This window comes from Panthera tigris, chromosome D1, assembly GCF_018350195.1.
Source record: "Panthera tigris isolate Pti1 chromosome D1, P.tigris_Pti1_mat1.1, whole genome shotgun sequence".
Classification (NCBI taxonomy): domain Eukaryota; kingdom Metazoa; phylum Chordata; class Mammalia; order Carnivora; family Felidae; genus Panthera; species Panthera tigris.
Window position 1 is genome coordinate 54,035,812 of NC_056669.1, and position 25,550 is coordinate 54,061,361.

The 25,550-nt window shown below is 36.8% G+C and overlaps 1 protein-coding gene across 5 annotated transcripts in view; it reads left to right on the forward strand.

Annotated features, from left to right (window-relative positions):
* Window positions 1-25,550, forward strand: part of RSF1 (remodeling and spacing factor 1) — a 158,687-nt gene that overhangs the window by 98,817 nt on the left and 34,320 nt on the right. For 3 of the 5 annotated variants that reach the window (XM_042957506.1, XM_042957509.1, XM_042957508.1), the window contains 2 exons: window positions 183-337; window positions 22,710-24,475. In XM_042957506.1, the coding sequence (XP_042813440.1) occupies window positions 183-337; window positions 22,710-24,475 (1,921 nt within the window). Of the gene's footprint in view, window positions 1-182; window positions 338-16,611; window positions 16,843-22,709; window positions 24,476-25,550 lie in introns of those variants that run through there. The other 2 variants (XM_042957507.1, XM_042957510.1) reach the window with 2 other exon arrangements.

Sequence of the window (25,550 nt, forward strand, 5' to 3'; positions counted from 1 at the left end):
ATATTTAATATGCATTAATTCCTAGTACTTAAATTCAAGTTAATTAAGATGAGGTGTACCAGGGTTTTGGGTGTTCTTGATTGTGTTTTTCTTTTTATTTTAATTTCTAATAGGTATTATTCTGAAAGCTCTTTAGAACAGAATTAAGAATTTTATGCTGTTTTGTTTTTTCCCTTATTTAGAAATCGAAACGAGTTGGCTGAGACTCTTGCCCTCCTGAAAGCACAGATTGATCCTGTGCTACTGAAAAACTCTAGCCAACAGGACAACTCTTCCCGGGAAAGTCCCAGCTTAGAGGATGAGGAGACTAAAAAGGAGGAAGAAGCACCTAAACAAGGTTTTTTTTGTGTGTTTTGTTTTGCTTTGTTTTGTAATTTCTTCTCTCTTCTTCTACTCCTGCTTCCAGCTGTATTAATTAGAATTCTCTCAATTTGAAAAGTTGAAGTCTTCCTGTAGAAGGAGGTTGATTTTTCTTTTCTTTAATGAAAAATAAGAAGCAAAAAGCCATTGAGTACTTATCATCTTTTATATTGAACATTTAAAAAGTTTAAATAAAACATGTTCAGATCATCAAAACATTTTTACTATTTTAAGAATGCAAAGATACTTAGTGAACTCTTTTTTATCATTGGAGTAAAGTGACCATAACATAGAATTTATCATTTTAACCACTTATTTTAAGTGTACAATTCTGTGTCATGAAGTACATCTACGTTGTTGGGCATCTGTCACCACCGTCTGTTTCCGGAGTCATCCTCCCCATCTGAAACTCTGTACCTGTTAACCCCTCTCCCTAGCCCCTGGCATCCACCATTTTACTTTCTGAGTTTCCCTGACTCTAGGAATCTTGTGTTCAAGAAATCATAGACTGTTCATTTGTAACTGGCTAATTTCACCGAGCATAATGACAGGCTGAGTAATAATCCACTGTGTATGTGTGTCATGTTTTTATTTATTCATTGTCAGTAGACAGTTGAGTTTCTTCCACCTTTCGGCTGTTGTAAATAGTGCTGCTACAAACACAGGTGTACAAATATCTGTTCGAGTTCCTGCTTTCACTTCTCTTGGGTGTATACCTAGAAGTGGAATTGCTGAATCATATGGTAGTTTGAGGATCTGCCATACCGTTTTTAACAGGTGCTGCACCATTTTATATTCCCACTAGTCATGTTACAGTGCAGCCCACAAAATGCTGTGTGTTACATTTTCATTTCATCATCATAGCAGCTCCTTGAAGTAACTACTACTATTATTTCGATTTTAGAGTTGAGGGAATTAGGAAGTTTATAAACTTGCCCTCACTGCTATAGATAATAAAGTGTCAGAGTCTAGATTTAAACCCTGATCTTTGTATCACATATACTCTTCAACTAGAGTGATCTAGGGCGGTACTTCTCAAATGTTAATAGACATGCTGTTTACCTGGTGATCTTTTTATAGTGCAGACACTGATTGAGTTGATCTGATGTGAGGCTGCCGATTTGCCATATTAAATAAGGACCTAGGTGACACTGATGATGCTGGTCAAAGGACCACACTTTGAATAGCAAAAGGTTATAGAGGCAGTTTCCTCCTAACCTTGTATTTGTCTAAATACAACAGTCTTTCAAAAAGCTGTTTTGTTTCAAATACAACAAAGTCTTTCAAAGTCTGTTCAAAAATACAACAAAGTCTTTCACTACTCCTTAGTGAATGCTGATGTTATCACCCTCAAGAGTTAAGAGAAAGCACAACAAGGGGCCCCCCGAGTGGCTCAGTTCATTAAGCATCTGACAAGAAATGCTTACTGTACACCTGTGTTCCAAACACCATTTTAGTAGACAAAGACTGAAATCCTTGTCTTTGTGAAGCTTACACTAAAGTGGATAAAGTAGCTGGCACATACCACTGCCCATGTGTCAAGTACTGTTCTCAGTGATTTACATATAGTAAGTCATATAATCTTCACAACAACTGTTAGGCATGACATTAGTTCATTGTTGTTGTTTTCAGATGAGAGAAACGAGATACGGAGAGGTTTGAGTGACTTTCCCAGAGTCACATAACCGGTTAGTGGTGCACCCAGTATTCACACCTGGGCAGTTGTTCGGGTCTTTGTCCAGAGTGCCTGTACTTTCGATGCTGCACTAACATATAATTTGTAGTAGACAGTTTTATTCAGTCCCCAAAGCCCTATCTCTTACTCTATCCTCTCAGGTGTAATTATGTTCTGTTCCAACCAAGACCAAAGAAATGGGAATCTGGGCTTGTCATTTTTATTACTATTAGATAAAAACAAACTATTAGATATAGCCCCCCTTGGGCGGGGGGCTAAGGGGATATTCGGAAATCAGACATCAGGGAGGAAAAAATAAACAGGAAATGAATAAAGAATAAAACAGCTACTCTTACTCTTGCAACTAAAATAGATTTTTCTTTGTTAAATTGTCATGCTTTGTGTCTAACCTTAGGAAAATTACTTTTTATATACATGCCAAGAAGAAATGCATTACATATAAAAATAGGCAGAAAAAAGATCCAAAAATGGCATCATATGTCCAAAAACATTCACTAACTAAATAATTAAATTGGTTTTTTAATTTCAAATGTAATTAGAATTGCCTTTGAAAAAGTCTGAATTTCTTAAACTGCCATTCAGAATCTCCTAGTCTGGCCTCAAACTATTTTCTGCTGTTGTCTCCTACTGTTTTCTTACAGGATCACTGGTTCCAGATTATCTAGACTTCTTTATTTTCTCCTGGTGTCTTGGGCATTCTTTCTGTGTCTTATCATGCTTTTATCTCGAGATAATGTTCCTCCAGTGTGGAAATTCTAGTTATTCTTCAGGGCCATCTAGAATCTCCTAATCTTGATCCTTTTTCTAAGTTCTGCTGACACTCATTTTTTTCACACTCACATTAGGGTCAGTCATACTACTAGTGTAAGAGCTTGAAGCTCTTTAAAATTTGTTGACTGTTATTCTCAGACTATAATAGATTGCAAAGCAAGTGTTAGGTATAACTTAAGTCCTTCTCTGTTTAAGACCCAGGATATTTTGTTAGGTGATATACTACCTGGAAGTTACTTACAGGATGCCATGAAGTTGAATCTATATTTTTACTCCATGTTAGATACTGTATTCTAATTTAGAAGGGATGAAAAAATTAAAAAAGGAAATTTTATGGGGAAAAACAAAGTTGAAGGAAATCCTAACCTTTATTTTAGTTTTTTTTCTGCTAATTGGAAAAAGTCTTTCTTTTATTAAACTTTGCAGTCATACTCTTCTGCCTATATGTAGAATGGGTAAAGAATATCATTTGAGGGGCACCTGGGTGGCTCAGTTGGTTAAGCGTCCGACTTCGGCTCAGGTCATGATCTCACGGTTTGTGAGTTCGAGCCCCGCGTCGGGCTCTGTGCTGACAGCTCAGAGCCTGGAGCCTGTTTCAGATTCTGTGTCTCCCTCTCTCTCTGACCCTCCCCCGTTCATGCTCTGTCTCTCTCTGTCTCAAAAATAAATAAACATTAAAAAAAAAATAAAAAAAAATAAAAAGAATATCATTTGAGAATCTTTAATAGAGAGTTGAAATTGTAGATTGGCAGCATGCAAGTCTGATTTGGCCTGAAAACATGTTTATTTTCGTTTGTCCAAAGCAAGTGCTGCTTTGTTTTTTGTTTTGTTTTTAATTAATGTAAAAGTTGCCATTTTGAAGTGTACTATTCAGTGGTTTTTAGTATACTCACAATGTTGTGCAACCATAACTACCATCTAATTATAGAACATTTCCATCATCCCATAAAGAAACCCTGTAACCTTAATTAAGCAGTCACTTGCCATTTTTTATCTTCCCCTAACCCCTAGAAGCCACTAATCTACTTTCTGTCTCTGTGGATTTGCGTGGTTTGAACATTTCGTATAAATGGAATCATACGACGTAGGGCCTTTTGTGTCTGACTTCTTTTGCGTGGCAAAACTGCTGCTTCTTTCACTTTCAAGGTCTACCCTTGTTGTAACATGTATCAGCACTTAATTCTTTATTATGAATAATATTTCCTTGTATAGATATACCACATTTGTTAATTTATTAGTTGATGGACATTTGACTTGTTTCCACTTTTTGGCTGTTATGAATAATGCTACTGTGAACATCCATGTACAGATTTTTGTGGAAACATGTTTTCATTTGTGTCCTTTTTTTATTTTTTAATTTGAATTTGCTGTGAACATTTAAAATTGGAAATTAGAAGAGTTGGTAACTATGGAGCATTATTTTTGCCTATCAGCAATGGACTGTACCTGAATAATGGTTGACCCTCCTTAGAATTCTCATTCTCTGCTTTACCTTAGTTCTCTCTTCCATCCCCTAAGCTTGGGCTTAGTCTCAGCAGCTTAGCCGAGTACTTATATTTTTTCTTTCTTATGATATAGTTAAAGTGAAAAAAATATTATATTCATGTGTCTATCAAATAATGAAAAACACAAAAGAAGAGAAAGGAAAATGGGAGAATCTCCTTGTTTGCAACAATGAAGAAAATTCCTACAGTTATAATAGGTAAAGTAAGCTACAGATGATTGTCTTGTAGCCATTACTAACATGGTATCTGATATAAAGCTTAAATTCAACATGGCAAAATAACATAACTTAGTGTAGTGTATTAGTCTGCCCCGTCTGCCATAACAGAATATAAGGCTTGGTGGCTTAAACAGCAGACATTTATTTTCTCACAGTTTGGGAGGCTAGAAGTCCCCGATTGAGGTGCCAGCTGACTCAGTTTCTGGTGAGGGCTTCCTTCCGGCTTACAAATGGCTGCCTTCTTTCTGTGCCCTCGCATGGCCTCTTCTATTTTGTATGTGTGGTGAGAGTGATCTGGTGTTTCCCTTTTCTTACAAGGGCACCAGCCCTCTTGGATTAGGGCTCCACCTTTTTGATATCATTTAACAATAATTACCTCACTGAGGGCCCTGTCTCCCAATACAGCCACATTTGGGGATTGGGGCTTTATCATATGAATTTAGGGAGGGACATAATTCACTCCATACATGTAGTATTGTGAAACCATCCACAGTAATATGATGGGTAATGGAAAAGACACCTGGTCGAGAAATTGGGAAAGACGGAGAGAACTGAAATTTTAAGATGTGTTTCTTCATGCTATTATGAGCAGTTATATATGGAGATTGTTTCTTTTCTTTTCATTCCAGTGCAGTTACCATATAGCGTTAATATTAGTTTCAGGTGTACAATGTAATGATTCAGCAATTCCATCTGAATTGGTTGATGAGCAGTTATATATTTTTAAGAAAAAATACTACATGTGTACCAAAACCTTTTTTTTAATGTTGAGTTTGGATCCAGCAAAAAATGTGTCCAACTAGACTGAGTATTTGCATACTTAAGTACAGTTGCAAAGACTCTTAACTCATAGTGAATAGACTACTAAGAACAAACGGACAAGAAGTTAAGTCATTTGTTAAATTTTGTATCATAGCTGATGAAAGCACAGATATTAATATTATGCAAATGTACATATAATACAAATATAATACAAATATTAGTGATTTATTTGTAGCATCTATGAGTCTTTTTAAATGACAAGAGTTTATTTGAATATGGTTCCTTAGTGAGTCCAAATTTAGGAGATGGCTTTTTTGTACATTGAGAGAAAAGTTTTATTTATTAATTTTTTTTTTTTTTTTTTAAGTTTTAAATCTAAATGTAGGGGCACCTGGCTGGCTTGCCTGGAGGGGCATGTGACCCTTGATCTCTTAACCCCATGTTACTTGTAAAGATTACTTAAAAATAAAATCTGGGGTACCTGGGTGGCTCATTCAGTTAAGTGTCCAACTCTTCATTTCGACTCACCTCATGAGCTTACCGTTGATGGGTTCCGGCCCTGCATTGGTGGAGCTCTTCAGAGCTCTTCAGGTGGAGCCTGCTTGGGATTCTTTCTCTCTCCCTTTCTCTCAGCCCTGCTCATGGCTGCTCTCACTCTCTCTCTCTCGCTCTCTCTCAAAATAAGTAAACTTAAAAAAAAAAAAAAAAAATAGGTGTGCCTGAGTAGCTCAGTCAGTTAAGCATCTGACTCAGTCCCTGCTCAGGTCTTGATCTCTGGGTCATGAGTTCAAGCCCCGTATTGGAGCTTCAGCATGGAGCCTACAGAAAGAAAGAGAGAAAGAGAGAGAGAGAGAGAGAGAGAAAGAGAGAAAGAGAGAGAAAGGGAGAAAGGGAGAGAGAGAGAAGGAAAGAGAGAGAGAGAAAGAAGGAAAGAGAGAGAGAGAAAGGGAGAGAGAGGAAGGAAGGAAGGAAGGAAGGAAGGAGGAAGAGGGGGAGGGAGGGAAGGAGGAAGGAAGGAAGAAAGAAGAAAGGAGGGAAGAAGGAAGGAAGGAAGAAAAGGAGGGAGGGAGACAGAAGAAAGAAAGAAAGAGAGAGAGAGAGAGAGAGAAAGAAAGAAAGAAAGAAAGAAAGAAAAGAAAGAAAGAAAGAAAAAAAGAAAGAAAGAAAGAAAGAAAAAGTTACCTAGATTTGATCCTTCTTTAACCATTGTGATCATAATGTCTGACACAAAGCTTAAATTGGTGGTGATGACATTTTGTAAACACATCACAATTTTAAAGACAAAAGAATGGAACTTCACTGTGTTATTATCTGAGTGTTTCTTTGAATTTTGTTTTAAATGTTTTTCAGGGGAGGGGCAGAGAGAGAGGGAGACACAGAATCTGAAGCAGGCTCCAGGCTCTGAGCTGTCAGCACAGAGCCCAATGAGGGGCTCGAACTCACAGACTGTGAGATCATGACCTGAGCTGAAGTTGGATGCTTAACCGACTGAGCCACCCAGGTGCCCCTGAGTGTTTCTTTGTATAAAAAATTTAAAGTGAAACATGTCACAGTTATGGTAATTAACCATTTGAACTGAATAAGCTCTTAAAGCCTGCCTTCTGGGTGAATCAATTTTTTTTTGCTTAATGAATGTACACAGTGCAATAGTTTTCTGCACTATGAGGTTTGATTATCTAAAGTGCCCAGCAGGAATCTTCAGTTCAACTAAGCATTTGGACCCACAAGACTACTACAGATCACACTTGGCATCAGTCTACTAAGATCAGTGTAAGAGCTTGCCAACAGGAGTAGCAGCTTGCCAACAGGTTTAGGCTTTGCTGCAGTCTGTGTTGCAGTTTATATGGCCATCCAGGAATCCAGGAGCAATCTTCTTCCCGCTGACAACTTCAGGACCAAGTATATGGGATTCACATTGAATAGGTGTGGGAACTGCTTTGTCTTAAAGGCCTCATGTTCCATAGAGGCCAGTATCTCTTATAATAAACTCTATAGGCTATATATATTCAGTGGTCCTCATGCCCAAATAGATGAGTCCCTATATTCAGGAGTGCCCCAACTATGACATCCCCATCATGTGTTTATATTTTTTCTTAGTTTAGATGTATTTTATCAGTTAGAGGTCATTGATAACATATGCACTGTTGCCTAGTGATGGTCTGGTTGACATTCCAGTTTTTTTAGTTAACCAAGGGAGTAGAACTTAACCAACAGTCAAATTCTCGGGAGAAGAAGAAAAGCTTTTCTTAACCTGTGGCCCGTAGATGGCTTAGCCGTGATGTGGTGCTAAGAAAACTTTCTGGGGAGTGGGGGAAATCATAACTTTTTAATATCATTTAGGTTAAAAAAAAATCCATACCTTATCAACTAATATCTTCCCAAAGATTCAGGTTGGCAATACAGTTCAAATACTTGGGATACAACTAATAAGTTGATTCACATGTTTTTCATGAATTTGGTTCAATAGGGAATGTAGTAGATAAGGAATAATCTGGCCCACTTTCCTAAACTGCAGTTGGTATTCAGAGATGGATATGATGGCTTGAATTCTGAAATAGGTTCTCCAACTTCAAACTTACGGAAAATTAATACTGTTTAGTTTACCTTTCTTTTTTTTTTTAATTTTTTTTTTTTTAATGTTTTATTTTTAGGACAGGGAGAGACAGAGCATGAACAGGGGAGGGTCAGAGAGAGGGAGACACAGAATCCGAAACAGACTCCAGGTTCTGAGCTGTCAGCACAGAGCCTGACGCGGGGCTCGAACTCACGGACTGCAAGATCATGACCTGAGCCGAAGTCGGCTGCTTAACCGACTGAGCCACCCAGGCGCCCCATAGTTTGCCTTTCTAAACTAGTATCAACAGAACACTATGAAGAGCTATAGAATACACCAGTTTACTAGTATAGTACCGAAAACTAGATAATGTTGGCATTCAATTACAAAAATTATGTGAATATCCTGAGAGTAGATGTCCTATATACAAAATCGTATCAGTGTTGCCAGTACTTAGTGTTCATCAACAGCTGTTTACTAGCAGAAAGTATATAGTAGTAAATTCCCTATTAAATGACTCCAGGCTAAATTCTATATTGCATGTAATAGTGGTAAGTAAGTACTAGATCCCTACATTGTCATAATGACCAGCCCCCTCCTGAAAAAAATTTATCCAGTTTCTGATTCCAAGTCAAAGGAATAATGAATTATGAAACAAAATATATAAATTAAGTAGGTTTTTAAAATTTTTAACATAACGGGGCGCCTAGGTGGCTCAGTCGGTTAAGCATCCGACTTCGGCTCAGTGAGGATCTCGTGGTTCACGAGTTTGAGCCCCACGTTGGGCTCTGTGCTGACAGCTCAGAGCCTGGAACCTGCTTCAGATTCTGTGTCTCCCTCTCTCTCAGCCCCTCCCCTGCTCATGCTCTGTCTCTATCTGTGTCTCAGTAATAAATAAACATTAAAAAAAAAAAAAAAAAAGAATTTAAAATTTTAAACATAATGACCAGCATTATACATATTTGTATTATGTTCAGTAAAAACAGAATTTATTTATGTTTCTAACATTCTGTTTTTCTTACCTTCAGCCCACTTTATTCATTTATATTATCTGTCTGGCCCCTGTGGCCATTAGAGTTTGTAACCCCTTCCATAGAAGGGGTGGGTACTAATTGTTACAGCTATGAAGAAATATTTTGGTATGATATGGGTGTTTAATCTAGAGATTATGGATGGGTGTCAAAATGTCCTTGTACCGAGCACAAAATAGTGCACTATTTATATTACCTTTTTAAATATTGTTTCACTCCAAAAAGGTACAGAGAGACAAAATAAATACAAGTATTATTGTCACCTTATTTCAATAGCTTAAACAGTTCCCTTTATAAAAGAAAATGTACTATTTTTATGTCACCATCATTCTTTACATCAGGCCTGACTTAAATTGTCAAGATAAAAGACAAAATACATTGAAGTTCACATTTCTTTATTTTTATTTTTAATTTAATTTTATTTTTATTTTATGTTGCTTCTTATGTGAGTGATTTGTGCTTATTGGAGAGGGAAAGAGAAGAGCATAAGAAACATCATGATTCAATTGACTATTGAAATCATTCTCAGTTTGGTGTGACTTGAATTAGAAAGGAAAAATTGAAGTTATTATTCTTGGTTTTTGGAAAATGGCAGTGGTATTGTTTTTGAGTCTTTATAGATTCCTTCATTAAAGGAATATTATCAGTGGCAAAAGTTAAAAATGATAGACAGTATCTGCAACAAAGCTCTTAAAAGAGCTGGGGTACTATGGGCCTCAGGAGTTCTCAAACTTTTCCAGCCAAAGCTCCCTTCCAGAATAAACTCAACACTGAGCTTTGTCCAAACTTCTAGGAATAGAATCAAAATTAAGTAGGACAGGGACAATATAGACATGCAAAAAAGAAACTTCAAATAAAAGTATGAGAGAGGAATAGAGTTTGGTGATCTCATTAAATAAATCACTTTAGTTTTGAATATCTCACTAAAATAACAGATGGGGAGCTCCAGAGCTATGAAATTAGAACTATCTATTTGACATAAAAATAAGCAACTAAAAAGGATCAAAGTAAATCCCATAGGATTATGAGAACAAAAGGGAATAAGAAGCAGGATACTCTCACTGCCACGAATGAAAGCTTATCCTAAAGACTTTCCCTCAAAATGTGAAAACTATAGAAACTATAAAAATGTGAAAACTTCATAGGTGGTAGAACTCAGAAGAGTCAAGATTTTTCAAAAATCTAGGAGGAACGTCAGAGTGAACAAACATAAGATAGTGCCTTTACAAAATAACAAATGAAAAGCTGTATTATTTTTTTTAATCAAAAAGAAATGAAGAGGGGTACCTGGGTGGCTCAATCAGTTAAGCGTCCAACTTCAGCTCAGCTCATGATGTCCTGGTTTGTGAATTCAACCCTGCATCAAGGCTCTGTGCTGACAGCTTAGAGCCTGTAGCCTGCTTTGGATTCTCTCTCTCTTTCTCTCTCTCTCTCTCTCTTTCTCTCTCTCTCTCTCTCTCTTTCTCTCTCTCTCTCTCTCTCTTTCTCTCTCTCTCTCTCTCTGTCTCTGTCTCTCTCTCTCTGCCCTGCCCCTGTTCCCACTCTCTCTCTCAAAAATAAACATTGAAAAAAATGAAAAATTAATGAAACTCGACAGAAAGAAATAAGGATTTGAAGATAGGAAAGAAAATCAACAAGCATCCAGTATAAAGGAAACGAAAACCAGAGCAAGGGAACAGACAAAAATACTAAAGTCTGCTTAACAAAACCTCCTGAAACAAAGTTGTTAGGCTGTATATTGAAATGACACTGCATACCTTGGAAAATCAACCCAGAACACCCAACTTCAGGACATATTCCAGTAAAATTATTGGGATTTGAAGAAAGTCTTTGTTTATCCAAGCAAAACGACCACATGATTTATAGGGGAAAGAAAATCAGACTGCCATCGCTCTATTTGAAAGCAATGCTTTATGATAGAAGAAAATGCCATAACGTGTGTGAGGCAACAAAAATGTGACCCAGGGACTTCATGTCCAGCCAAAGTAGCTTTCACATAAAGACTGCAGATACACTTACCAAAGTCTAAGGTCTGTTTTCCCATGAATCTTTTTTATAGAAATCTTCAAGCAGGGACACCTGAGTGGCTCTATCAGTTAAGCGGCTGACTTCAGTTCAGGCAGGTCATGATCTCATGGCTTGTGAGTTTGGGCCCTGCGTCAGGCTCTGTGCTGACAGCTCAGAGCCTGGAGCCTGCTTCAGATTCTGTGTCTCCCTCTCTCTCTGCCCCTCCCCCACTCACGCTCTGTCTCTGTCTCTCTCTCAAAAACAAACATTAAAAAATTAAAAAACAGTACTTAAGAAATCTTCAAACAAACGAGCTTCGGATAGCCAGAATGACTATCACAATATCAGTGCTGTATGTTGTCAAAATACATATAAATATGTTCATTTGTATGGCTTAATATTCATGTGTATGTTTCCTACCTCTGTTTATGAGAGTAATCTAAGAACTATGATGCCCCAGTAGCAGTGAGCACTATTTTAGCCTCTAGATTTTTATTTCAAAAAATCATTCTCCAATAAGAAGAACCAGTGCTCCTTAGACTGATTCTGGTGATGGGCAGAGAAAATACAAGATGAACCCGGGACATTTTAGAATGCGAGAAACTAAAGAGGTGCTCAAAAAAGAATTTGGGCATATCAGTAAGACGCAGGTGCCAACCAGAAAGAGCACCCAGTGGTGAAAGCAGAAACTGTTTTAGCTGCAAATATACTGATAGATAGATTTAAACCATAGATTTAAATAAATGCCCATAAGTTTCTACTTCTATAAATACATAATTGCATAAATAAATAAATAGAAGTGAAGGGATAGCTTTTCCCTGCAGACAAATATTAGTTAATTAATGTAGAAGGAATGAGGGAAATAAAAAATCACCAGTGTGGAAACACTACAATAATCATTGTTATAGGCAAGCTCTCTGACAGATGCTAAAATCAGTCGTTTATAGTTTGTGGAGGAGTATTAGCATAATTTCAAAGCATCTTCCCAAGATGCTTTACCTGTTAGAAAAAGAAAAATGGTAATTTTACAATAGCATAACCAGCCAACAGAACCTTAACCAAGTGATTGAAGTATTAACATCATGTATTCTCTGGTGTAATATACAGCATCTCTTATGGAATTTTTGTCAAAAATGTGTAATTTCAAGAAAACATTTAAAAGCCCAAATTGGGGCACCTGGGTGGCTCAGTCGATTGAGCATCTGACTTCTGCTCAGGTCATGATCTCAGGGCTCATGAGTTCAGGGCTTGTGTCAGGCTCTGTGATGACAACTCAGATCCTGTAGCCAGCTTCAGATTCTGTGTCTTCGTCTCTGCCCCTCCCCCACTCATACATACTCTGTCTCTCTCAAAAACAAATATTAAAATTTTTTAATTAAAAATTAAAAGCCCAAATTAAGAGGTATTCTATAAATTGTGTCAAAGTTAGAAGAAACAGGGAAAGAATGAGGAACAAAGATTGGAGGAGGCAAGAACATAAGAACAAAATGAGACCTGAAACCTTAAACAGAAAAGATATTGGGGGGAAAACTGGCAAAATTTAAATAAAATCTGTTTAATTAATAGTATTTTACTGATGTTAATTTCCTGGTTTTGATAATTATACTATGGAACATGTAGGTTCTTAACTTTAGGAAAAACAGAGTGAAAGTACTAGAACTATTTTTGTAACATATCTGTATGTCTAAAATTATTTCAAAGATTTTAAAAAGGATGTTGGGTGAGCTTTAAATTTGTAGTTACATGTAGCTAAATCTAAATGACAGAAACGAGAAAGAATGTGTAGTCTTTATGGCTATGTGTTTTGACAATGGAGCTATAGTCAGACAACAAATGGAGAAAGAATGGGAAGAGTACAAGCACTTCTTGACTTTTTAATAAATCACTTTGATGATGATGTCAATATTGTTATTCTGAGAATGTTTTATATATAACGTGAGGAAAAAATATTTTATTTTAATTATATCATCCATGGTATCCTTTAAAACCAAGATTCTCTGGGGGTACAGGTGGAGCAGGAGAAATAAGATGTAAGATAGAAGAAATTAAAGAAACCCTGAAATATCATTATGAATTCATGAGGTTTTCCCCTCACATATTTATTTGTTTATTTGTTTGTTTACTTTGAGAGACAGGGAGAGAGGGAATCCCAAGCTGACTCCACACTGTCAGCACAGAGCCCGATTTGAGCTCGATCTCACGACCATGAGATAGTGACCTGAGCCGATACCAACAATCAAATGCTTAACATACCAACAATCAGATGCTTAACCGGCTGAGCCACCCAGGTGCCCCTTAAATTTTTATTTAAATTCTAGTTCATTAACTCATGAGTTATTTTTATTAAAAAATATATGCATGTCTTTGGTAGTTCTGTCCACTGAAAAGACTTAGAAACGGTGGCCAACCCAACAGTAGTGAGCAGCCTTAACACCTGGATTGCGGTTGTGAAAATAGTTTCCCACCAATTCTGAGCCGAGAAACATCTTGTCATTCCAGATAGTATGGATGTTATCAGAGTCCTGTCAAAAAGATTCAGGAGCCAACTTAAAGAGGTCTTAAAGAGATTTTCACTGCCAAAGACAGGACAATTTAAGCATCAACAAGAATAATACTTATAATGGATTAAAGTATAATTGAATATATCTTAAATCCATGATTTCATTATGACACTAAAAGAAAAATTGGTTACCTTTGGAGAATGTCAGTGGAGACCAAGTTATTATTTTGAAAATTGTTAAATAATGAAAAGAATCATTCATCCTGCCTTTTCTGTATGAATTGTACCATTGTATAGCAAAATAGTGAATTAGTAAAGTTTATAGAATTTATTCCAACAAGTCATTGATGGAAGAATGATAGAATGGAAATATCCTCATTTTGCAATTCCTGATAAAGGTTTTAGGGAACATCAGTATCTATTAACCTCATAAAAAGAATAAAATCAGATACTAATGCCTTTTGGTAAAGAATACATCATCAGTGAAGTAGTTTTGCCACAGAAATTGAACTTGAATCTGATGAAGACTATAGATCAGAATGACAATTCAAGGGACAAAAAGGACAGAGGAGCAGGGGAGTACAGTCAGCATAATGCAGAAATGATAGGACAAATGATTCAGTGACAAATAAACTGCAAGAAAAATAAAAGATGGAGGGGACAAGAGGAGATTAAAGAGACATGAAAAAGAAAAGAACACACAGGTAAAACTAAAACAAGGAAATGATTAATATAAAAGTCAGATTAATGGTTATTTTATTCTTCGTAGGGAGAGGGAATTCTTGGGGAAAGGAATGTGTAGGGCTTGGAGAATATCTGGCAAGGTTCTATTTCCTGTTTGCCTTCTAATAATTTAATCTGTGCTTTTGTTTTGTGTGGCTTTCTTTATTTTGTTATACTTAATCATAAAAAAGCCTTTGATATCTTCCATGTAATTTTTAAAGAATAAAAGAATTGGCCCCAATTCATATCCCTTTAGCATGTAGTAAAATGGTACTGTTGATATTTTAGCACAGGCATCTCCTGTTTTGTCCATTAGGTACATGTTGATGATATCAAATGATACTTGCATTATTTTGAGCCCCTTTTGGAAACTGTAAAATCTTAACACGTCTTTAAAATGGTGAAAACTTTCTTTTTCAAAATACTTCAGTTGCAAAAATATATTCCTCTCGTGGGCATGGTTGCTATTTTACCTGTAATATTTCATTCATTCATTCCAATCAGCATTTATTTATTGAGTACATGGTATGTATCCTGCATTATTTTTGGTACTGGGAATAAATCTGTGAACAAAATCAGTCGACTTTTAGCCTTCATGACACTTACATAGTATGGGGAGGTAGACAATAAGTCAAATTAATAAATACATGGTGTGTTTGATGATATTGATAAGGAGCTATAAAAGGAAAATAATTTGGGGGAAGAGGGAGGGTGTAGCTTTAGACTGGGAGCCTAGAAAAGGACTCACTGAAAATGTGACACTTGAGTAAAAACTAAAGGGTCTGGAAGAGTAAGCCATGCAGATACCCAAGGAAAGCAGACAGAAACAAATGCAAGACCCTGAGGTGGGTCTAACATACATAATATGTTAGAGCAAGGATTGGCAGACTAGGGACTGCAGGCCAAATCTGGCCTGCTAATCTGGTTAATTAGAATCTATTTATTCTTTTAGTATCTTACTGTCCATAGTTGCTTCATACTACAAAGGTAGAGTTGAGTAGTTGATACACAGACTAAAATATTTACCAGCTGACCCTTTACAGAATAAATTTGTTGTCTCCTGTTTTATAGCAAGGTGAGTAATACAGCCGAAGCAGAATGAGTGAGGGGTAATTGTCATACAGGAGGAAGTGAGGTTAGGGAGGTCAGGCTATGGGAGATGGGGGAGAGGGGTATGGAGGTTGTATAGGGCCTTGTGGTTTATTGAGAATGTTGTTTTTTAGTCTGAATAAAATGAGATCTCCCTGAAAAGATTTTATACTGAATTCTCCTGAAATAATCCCCAAATATTCTTGTTTCTGTCTTTGGCCTTCTTTCTATTTGGCATAAGACAGCCACGGAGATCTCATTAAAACAAGTGTGATGAGGACAGTTTTTAAAGCCCTTTCTGAGTAGACTGGAAGAGATGAGATCCAAAACATAGGTGGAAGGATTGGCCTTAGCTTAAAATACCATCTCTGTTTTAACAGGAATAGGTTTGTAAGTCTGGTGATGAGAAGGAGCTTCTGCCCCATGGCTTCTGTTTTCTCTGTGAAATGAAGGACAGAATCATCTGAAAATGTAGACATAGCAGAGAGATTGCAAGTCTGAGGATAGTGAAAAACACTGAAATAGTTACTGCTAGAGAAGTAGGAAGGTTATTGGGCAGTGTCAGTGTCTCAGGGATAGCTGGTGACCATGAATTTACTGTACTACCCATCTTATTCCTTTCTATATCCCCAGTAGCTGATCTAGCTCTCTGCTCATGAAACATGAAATCATGACCTGAGCTGGAGTCAGATGCTTAACCTACTGAGCCATTCAGGCACCCCTCATATTTTCTTAATTTTTAATGAAATAGTTCAAATAAACAGAACATAGTATAAAACTTACATATTGCTCGAATTTGTTTTGATTAAAAATGTTATAGAAACAATATTTCCCTTCATATTCCGTTCCATTCCTTCTCCTTCCTTTTCTGGGTATGGCCACAGACCTATAAATCATTCACATATACATATTTATGATTTTGGTACATATGTATGTAGCCATATCAGTATATAGCATAATTTTGTGCATTTTATAGCTTCTGCGAACAGTATCATGTTACCTGTCCTTTTGCAGCTTGCTATTTTCACTCATCATTCTATTTAGTGAGTGAGTGAGTGAGTGAGAGCACATGTGCAAGTCGGGGAGGGGCAAAGAGAGAGAGAATCCCATCCAGGCGGAGCCTGATGCAGGGCTTGATACCACAAACCATGAGATTGTGACCTGAGCTGAAGTTGGACACTTAATCGTCTGTGCCATCCAAGTGCCCCTGTTTCTTTTCTATTTTTGCTATATAGTGGTTATTCATTCTCCTATTTGAAGGATCTTTAGGTTATTTCAAATTTGCAGTTTTATAGCAGTGCTACAACAAATACTCATGTTTATTTTTCTGTATAGTGTATGTAAGTATACTTTCTATAAGCAGAACTATTCTATTATAAAGTGTATTTCTTGAAGCTTTAGAGTGGATATTTCTAGCTTGCTCTTTAAAGTGTTTGTGTTAATTTACCATAGGTATAAAAGATTTGAGCAGACTCTGAAACTACTATGCTATTTAAACAGTTCTCAAGTCTTGGCTTAGAAGAGGAGGATTATAAAGAAATTAAGCCTCATCAGGGATTAGTTACCCCTTTATCACCCAACAGATGACAAGCCCAATATATATTAGGTGGATATGGATAATTTTTGGTGAGTATGGAAAAGGAAAGGTAATAGAAAGCAAAAGTGAAAGGAAAATGTGTCAGACATGATTGTATTTGGCTATATGTTTGTTCAAACAGAGTTGGGGTTTTTTTCTTATAATAAAAAGTCAGGTAGTCAGTAATCCAGGTCTGGTTAAGCCTAAACACCCTTCCTAGTCTGCCATCCTTAGCATGTGGCTTTGATTGCGCCCTCTCCAGGATTCTAGATAGAAAGGAGAAAGGGCAGAAGGCATAGTTCAGCTGAATCCTGTAAATCTCACCCAGTAGACTTCCTCATGCATCTCTTTGGTCAGAACTGGATCATATGTCTCCTAGCTATAAGGTATCTGAAGAGGCAAGCACCTTCTGAACGAAAGCACAGTTTTGTTAGTAAGAAAGAAGAGGAAACAGGTAAAAGCATACCTTGGTAATACTGCAGGTTTGGTTCCAGACCACCCCAGCAAAGCAAATATCATAATAAAATGAATCAAAACAATTTTTTGGTTTCCCAGCCCATATAAAAGTTATGTTTACACTATACTGTAGTCTTATTAAGTGTGCAGCAGCATTATATCTATAAAAACAATGTACCTACCTTAGTTCAAAAATACTTTATTGCTAAGAAGTGCTAACCACCATCTGAGCTTTCAGTGAGTTGTAAGCTTTGTGCTGGTGAAGGGTCTTGCCTTGGTGTTGATGGCTGTTGACTGATCAGGGTGGTGGTTGCTGAAAGTTGGGATGACTGTGGCAGTTTCTTAGATGAGACAAGAATAAAGTTGGTCACATCAATTAACTCTTCCTTTCATGAACAGTCTCCCTATAGCATGTGATGCTGTTTGATTGCCTTTTACCCACAGTAAAATTTTTTCAAAATTGGAGTCAATCCTCCCAAGCTCTGATACTGCTTTATCAGCTTTGTTTATGTAACATTCTGAATCCTTTGTATCATTTCGACAATCTTCACAGCATCTTCACCAGGAGTAGATTCCATCTCAAGAAACCACTTTCTTTGCTCATCCATGAGAAGCTGGTCCTCATCTGTTCAAATTTTAATATGAGGTTATAGCAATTCAGTCCCATCTTTAGGCTCCACTTGTCATTCTAGTCGTCTTGCTCTTTCTACCGTGTGTGCAGTTACTTCTTCCACAGAAGTCTTAAACCCCTCAGTCACTTACGAGGACTTGTTTATGTTGATATTTTGACTTCTTCGCATGAGTCACAAATGTTTTTCATGGCATTTAGAATGGTGAATCCTTGCCAGAAGGTTTTCAGTTTTCTTTAATCAGTGTCTGTGGCCACTATAGCTTTATGAAATGTATTTCTTAAATAATAAGCCTTGAAAGTGAAAATGATAACTTGATCCCTAGGCTGCAGAATGGATGTGTGTCAGAAGGCGTGAAAACAACATCCATCTTGTACATCTCCATCAGTGCTCTTGGGTGACCAGGTGCATTGTCAGTGAGCAGTAATACTTTGAAAGGAATCTTTTTTTCCTGAACAGTTGGTCTCAATAGTGGTCTTAAAGTATTCAGGAAACCATGTTGCAAGCCATGTGCTTTCATCCAGGCTTTGTTGTACCATTCGTGGAGCACAGGCAGAGTAGATTTAGCATAATTCTCAAGGGCCCTGTGATTCTCAGAAGGGTAAATGAACAACTTAAAAGTCACCAATTGTATTAGCCCCTAACAAGAGAGTCATCCTGTCCTTTGAAGCTTTGAAGCCTGGCATTGACTTCTCTCTAGCTATTAAAGTCCTACATGGCACCTTCTTCCATTAAGGCTTATTTTATCTGCATTGAAAATCTGTGGTTTGGTGTGGCCACCTTCATGAATTGTCTTAGCTATGTCTTTTGGATAACTGGCTATAGCTTCTGCATCAGCATTTACTGCTTCGCCTTGCATCTTTATGTTCTGTGTCCACAGCTTCTTTCCTTAAACCTCATGAACCAGCCTCTTCAAGAGCCTCTGCAGCTTCTTCACCTCTCTCAGCCTTCATAGAATTGAGGAGAGTTAGGCCTTACTGTGGTTAGACTTTGGATTAAGGGAATATTGTGGCTGGTTTGATCTTCTGTCCAGACCGTTAAAACTTTCTCCATATCAGCAATAGGCTGTTTTCCTTTTTTATCATTTGTATGTTCTCTGGAGTGGCACTTTTAATTTCTTTCAAGGACTTTTCTTTTGTATTCATAAGTTGACCCACTGTTTGGTGTAAGAGACCTCGTTGTTGACCTGTCTCGGCTTTTGATGTGCCATACTCGCTAAGCTTAATCATTTCTAGCTTTTGATTTAATTTGAGAGATATGTGACTCTTTCTTTCACTGGAACACTTAAAGACCATTGTAAGGTTATTAACTGGCCTAATTTCAGCATTGGTGTGTCTCAGGAAATGGGATGGCCCAAAGAGAAGGAAAGAGAAGAAGAAATGGCCGTTTGGTAGAGTAGTCAGAACACACACACTTATCAGTTAAGTTTGCCATCTTAAATGGGTGTGATTCATGGAGCCCCAAAGCAATTACAGTGTAACATCAAATGAGCACTGATCACAGATCACTATAAAAAATATAATAATAATGAAATATTGTGAGATTTACCAAAATGTGACAGAGACATGAATTGAGCAAATGCTTTTGGAAAAATGGCACCAATAGACTTGCTCGAGGCAAGGTTGCCACACACCTTCAATTTGAACAAAATGCAGTATCTGCAAAAGCACAATACAGTGAAGCTCAATAGAAGGGATAGGTCTGTACTGGATAAATACTTAGCGATGTCCTTTATAGTTAACTTTTATAGAACATCCAATGTTCTATCCCATAGTGATTGTGGTTGGGATGTTTGGGAAAGCACACAATAGCTGATCAGTAAATATTTGTTGAGTAAATGAATGAATCACTTTAAAAACCTGCAATAGATAATGCTTCTCTTGAAGTAACTTGTTTGACAAACAGTGTTGCTGCGGGATTGTGATTTTAAAGTGAGTTTTTCCCTAAGTTTTGTTTGTTTAAATTTTATGTCTCTGAAATTCATTTGTGTCTCTTTTATAGTTTCTTTTTGAGAAAACTTTGGGAAAATGCTTATATAACTGAATGATCTTTTTACCAGTTATGATTGTGCTTGGAGGTTCATATTCTGTCATGATTCTGTTTTCTCTGTGGTTTTAGGGATATATCCATGTAATCTAGGAGAGCTAGAGTAATCATTGTTTTCATGTCTGAAAAGAACTGAGCCAAACACAGAAATACTAAGAATTTAACATTTTGGGGTTAGGAGAAATATAAGCCAGTGAAGTATAATTTTTCAGCTGCTTTATTTATAAATGAAGAAATGAGGAGCAGAGTTTGTTTTGAGACATACACAAAATCTACCACCAAGTGAATTAGGATTCGTGAACCTGGGAGCCTTGAACTATTAGTGTTATTCCCTCAGTTTCTTCTGTCATGTTGTTACCAAATTGGAATCATTTCAAATAATGGAGGAGATCTTTCTCCTTCACCATCCCCCCCAAAAAATACAGTGTCCTTTTACCTTGGGTCAGAGCCACAGTGAAATCCTGAGTTGTTTTCTGAACAAAAACATATAGAAGAATATTAGTTTGTGTTTAATAAACCCTTAGTGTTAAGTTGAAGTGTTTTTTTTTTTTTTAAGATTTTTTTTTTTTTATGTTTATTTTTGAGAGAGAGCACAGCTGGGAAGGGGCACAGAGATGGGGGTCCTCTGTCCCCGAAGTGGGCTCCGCAGTGACAGAAGCAAGCCCAATATGGGGCTTGAACCCACAAACCACGAGATCATGACCTGAGCTGAAGTCGGACACTCAACTGATTGAGCCACCTAGGGGCCCCAACTTGAAGTTATTTTTTAAAATTGTAATCAGTATTTTAATTGTTAACCAAGATGTTCATTTAATTAGATTTCCTGATATGCTAACCTATCTCAATGATCAGGAATTTACTAAGGCTACTTTATCAGTGGGAAGAAGACACACAAATTAGATCACTATTGTCATGTCTTTAATTTCCCTAGTGGAATGCTTACATTAAATCAATGACAATGTAGAGGGGGAAGAGCAATACTGATACTCTGTTCTCAGGTTCTGAATGTTTCTTGGTAGTTCTTGAATGGTTTGTTTGTAACATGAATGAAGTAAAGGAAATAGTGATTTATAATTAAAATATTAACTCTTTTAAAGATACTGCATTCTTTTTTTAAAACACATGTCTTCATATCGCTTCTGTGTGTTCCATTTTATACCTATGAAATACATTGTAATACTGGCTTATCAACTTGGCATAATGTGTGCAAAATCATCTATAAAAATTACTACTTTTCTGGGGCGCCTGGGCAGCTCAGTCGGTTAAGTGTCTGACTCTTGGCTCAGCTCAGGTCATGATCTCACGTTTCATGAAATCGAGCCCTGCATTGGGCTCTGCACTGAGTGTGGGGACTGCTTGGGATTCTCTCTCTTCCTCTCTGCTCCTTCCCTGCTTGCTCTCTCTCAAAAATAAGTAAATAAACATTACCAAAAAATTACTACTTTGCTAAAACTTCATTTAGAGCTAAGGTTTGTTTTGTTTTGTTTTAGTTGTAAGGATAGTGTGAAATAATGGGAAGTGTAGGTAAAATTAGTACTTAATGAATTCTCTGAAAACACTCTGCTCAAATTCTCTGAGCACTGGTTTACATTGTGTATGCAATCTCTGTAATCCCATTTAGAGGTTCTGCTCTTTACCAAATACGGTTTTTGCACTATTGAGTACTCCATAAAAGTTACAAATACATAGCCAATTAAGGTAAAAAGAGGAATTGATGATAAACATACATAGTTTATAACATATTAATTTCTGAAATGTTAACTAATGGCATTTGATAAAGTAAATTGTAATATAACCACATTGAGGAGTATTATATAATTAAGTCTGATTTCTGTAAAAGGCATTAAATATCATAAAGTGCTAATGTTTCAATGAAAAAATGAGGCAATGTGATCCCAACTTTGTCAAAAATACACAACACTGGAATGAAGTAACCTCAAATATTAATAGTGATTGCCTCTGGGGATGAGTATTGTGGACATTTTATTCTTTTTGTGGGCATATGTTTCATTTTCTGTACAGAATTGTGTTACTTTTATAATCTGTATAAAGCATAAAACAAACATTTTCCCACTGCCATGCTCATGTTACCTCTCTGAAATGAAGTCCTCACTGACTTGCAAGGAAGAACATTTGTCACTTTTTAAAACAAATATGGTCTTTTGGAAATGTTTTATGTAGTATTTTTAGTTCATATTTTTGAGCCATCACTTGAGCTTGAATAAATTATTTGAATTGTATAAACATTTTCATTCCATTGAGAACACTGAAGCTAAAAGTATAAAGCATAAACCTGAAGCTTTCTGAATAATTGTTTTTTTTTCTTTTTTTTTTCTTTTTTTTTTTTTTTTTTTTTTTTTGTTAAGTTTACTTATTTATTGTGAGACGGAGCACAAACAGGGGAGGAGCAGAGAGGGAGGGAGAAGCCCAAGCAGACTCTGTGCAGCTAGGGCAGTGTAGAGCCCAGCGCAGGGCTCGAACTCATAAAACTGTTGCGATCATAACCTGAGCCAAAATCAACTGGATGCTCAACCGACTGAGCCACCCAGGTGCCCCTGAGTAACTGTTTCTTAATATTTAGAAGTTGTGCTTCAGAGTTTGGTCATTTCCTTCACTGTCAGATTTGAGGTTTCTTGTTTTTGTTTTAGTTTTTGGTCAAATGTCCATTGACAAACCACCTCTTTTTAAGAGCAAAAATTGCAAGTGGGAATATATATTATATTTACCCTCTTATGTTTTATAATATTGAATGCTTAGATTTATGTAAATCTTTTCCTGATTTTTAGAGGACCAGAAGGAAAATGAAAAGATGAAAAGTGAAGAGCAGCCAATAAATTCAGAAACCTGCTCTACACCCAGTGCTCTGGAAGAGGCTACTGTGAAAGTAGAAAAGGAGGATGAAAAGGAACTTGTGAAAATGCCCGTCATAGTCAAGCTAGAAAAACCTTTGCCAGAAAGTGAGGATAAAAGGATTATTAAAGAAGAAAGCGATTCCTTCAAGGAAAATGTCAAACCCACTAAAGTTGAAGTTAAGGAATTTAGAGCAGATCCGAAAGATACCAAAAGTAGCACAGAGAAGCTAGAGCCAGAGAGGCTAGAGTTCGGTGGCAGTGTCAGGTCTTCTCAAGAGATCACTGAGAAGTCGACTGAAGAAACTGAGAAACTTAAAAATGACCAGCAGGCCAAGATACCACTAAAAAAACGAGAAATTAAACTGAGTGATGATTTTGACAGTCCAATCAAAGGACCTTTGTGTAAATCCGTTACTCCAACAAAAGAGTTTTTGAAAGATGAAATAAAACAAGAGGAAGAGACTTGTAAAAGGATCCCCACAATCACTATTTTGGGTCATGAAGGGAAACAACTGGTAAATGGAGAAGTTAGTGATGAAAAGGTAACTCCAAATTTTAAAACAGAACAAATGGAGACAAAGTTTTATGATACAAAGGAAGATAGCTGTAGCCCCTCTAAAGACAGGAGCGTCATCATGGAGGGAAATGGAGCAGAGTCCTTAAATTCTGTCATAACGAATATGAAAATAGGTGATCTTGAGAAGGAAGTGGTCCCTGTAGGGAAAGATGCAGATAATTCAGTATCAGTCTTAGAGACCCAGAATCAAAAAGGACAGTTAGAGGAAACTGGTCCTCCAGAAATGGAAATCTCTCTTGAGACTTCTGAGATGGCAAAGGATCTCTCTTTGAAAACTGCTTTATCTGCCACTGAATCTTGTACCCTGAAGGTTGACGAGAAGTCTCCCAAAAGTAAAAAGGATAAGCGCCCACCAGTCCTAGAATGTCTTGAAAAGTTAGAGAAGTCCAAAAAAACTTTTCTTGATAAGGACACACAAAGATTGAGTCCAATACCAGAGGAGGTTCCGAAGTATACTCTAGAATCAGTAAAGTCAGTCTCTCCTGAGGCAGCGGAAACTTCTGCACCGTCTAACATGACTGACCACTGTGAGAAGTTAGCCTCAGAAAAAGAAGTGGTAGAATGTCAGAGTACAAGTTCCATTGAAGGTCATTCCCTGGAAAAAACAGACCCAGAAATTTTAAAAAAGGATTCTGAATCCACAAAGGTAGAAACGGATAATCTGGACAATGCCCAGACCTCTGGCACAGAGGATCCTTCTGAGACAAAGGGTTCTATGCAAAAAAGCAAATTTAAATATAAGTTGATTCCTGAGGAAGAAACCACTGCCTCAGAAAACACAGAGATAACCTCTGAAAGGCAGAAAGAGGGCATCAAATTAACAATTAGGATATCCAGTCGGAAGAAGAAGCCAGATTCTCCTCCTCAAATTCTAGAACCAGAAACCAAGCAAGAGAAAACAGAAAAGGAAGAAGAGAAAACAAACGTAGGTCGTACCTTGAGGCGGTCTCCAAGAATATCTAGACCCACAGCAAAAGTGGCTGAGATCAGAGATCAGAAAGCTGATAAAAAAAGAGGGGAAGGAGAAGATGAAGTGGAAGAAGAGTCAGCAGCTTCGCAGAAAGCAGACAAAAAAGAAAATTTGAAAAAAACAGAGAAGGATACAAATTCTAAAGTAAGCAAGGTAAAATTTCTCCTATTTCAAGTTTTAATTTTTATTAGAAATAATTGGGTCTAAATGTAACTCTTGGTTTGGCTAAACAGAAGTCATTCAAAGAGAACTTTAAAAAAAAAAAAAAGGTATCTTTCTTCCTTTGTCTGTGTTGTCTTTTCTCAATAGTTGTCAACAGACATTAAATTTTCGGACTATACAATCTTGTCATCTTTTAAATTTTTTCTCTGTTACAGGCATTACGGGAATATATTTTCTATGTAAACTGTAGGTGATACCCAGCCTGTAGGATTGAAAACTAAAAATACCCCATACACACTGTTAATAGAAACACTTGTAACATCTCTTTCCAGTTCTTTTTCCATACATTCATTGGTATGTTCGTAAATATTTACCCGTTCACTGAAACAATAAATTAAATCGAATATGTTCATTTTTCTGTGAATGTTTCACTTATCAGTGTGTCTCTGAACTCTTTCCATGTCTGTACATGTAGTCTACCTTTTGGTTATTGATGGCTACATAGTATTCCATAGTGTGGATGTACCTCAGTTTATTAACCACTCCCTTATTGATTGACATTTAGGTTGTTTCCAATTTTTCACTATTACAGGCAATGCTGCATTGAAGATCCTTTTGGACATAAGTGAGTATTTCTTTAGAATAGACTCCTAGAATTGGCATTGCTGGGTCAAGGGGCATGTGTATTTTAAGTTTTGATAGCTGTTGCCACATTGCCCTCCCCAAAAGGCCCCGTTCGTATACCCTCTCATTACTAAGTATGAGAGTATCTATTTTCCCCCATTTTAATCATTAGTCTTAGAAGCCAGAATTCTTTTTCCTATAACTCTTCTTTTTAAGCCAGACCTTGACAAGTCTTTGGCACGTTTATAGGAGTTTGTTATAATTAAAAGTGCTACTTTTGTTTTTAATTTATTTAAGTGATCAGATTGTTCTTCACAGTAAGTGATCCTTTCTTCCCTAAAATACTGAAATTTTAATTCTTAAAAATAATTTCCCCTTCTGTTGTTAGAATTATTTTGGTCTTTGATGGGGACTTATACTATAGGAATGAACTGAAATATGA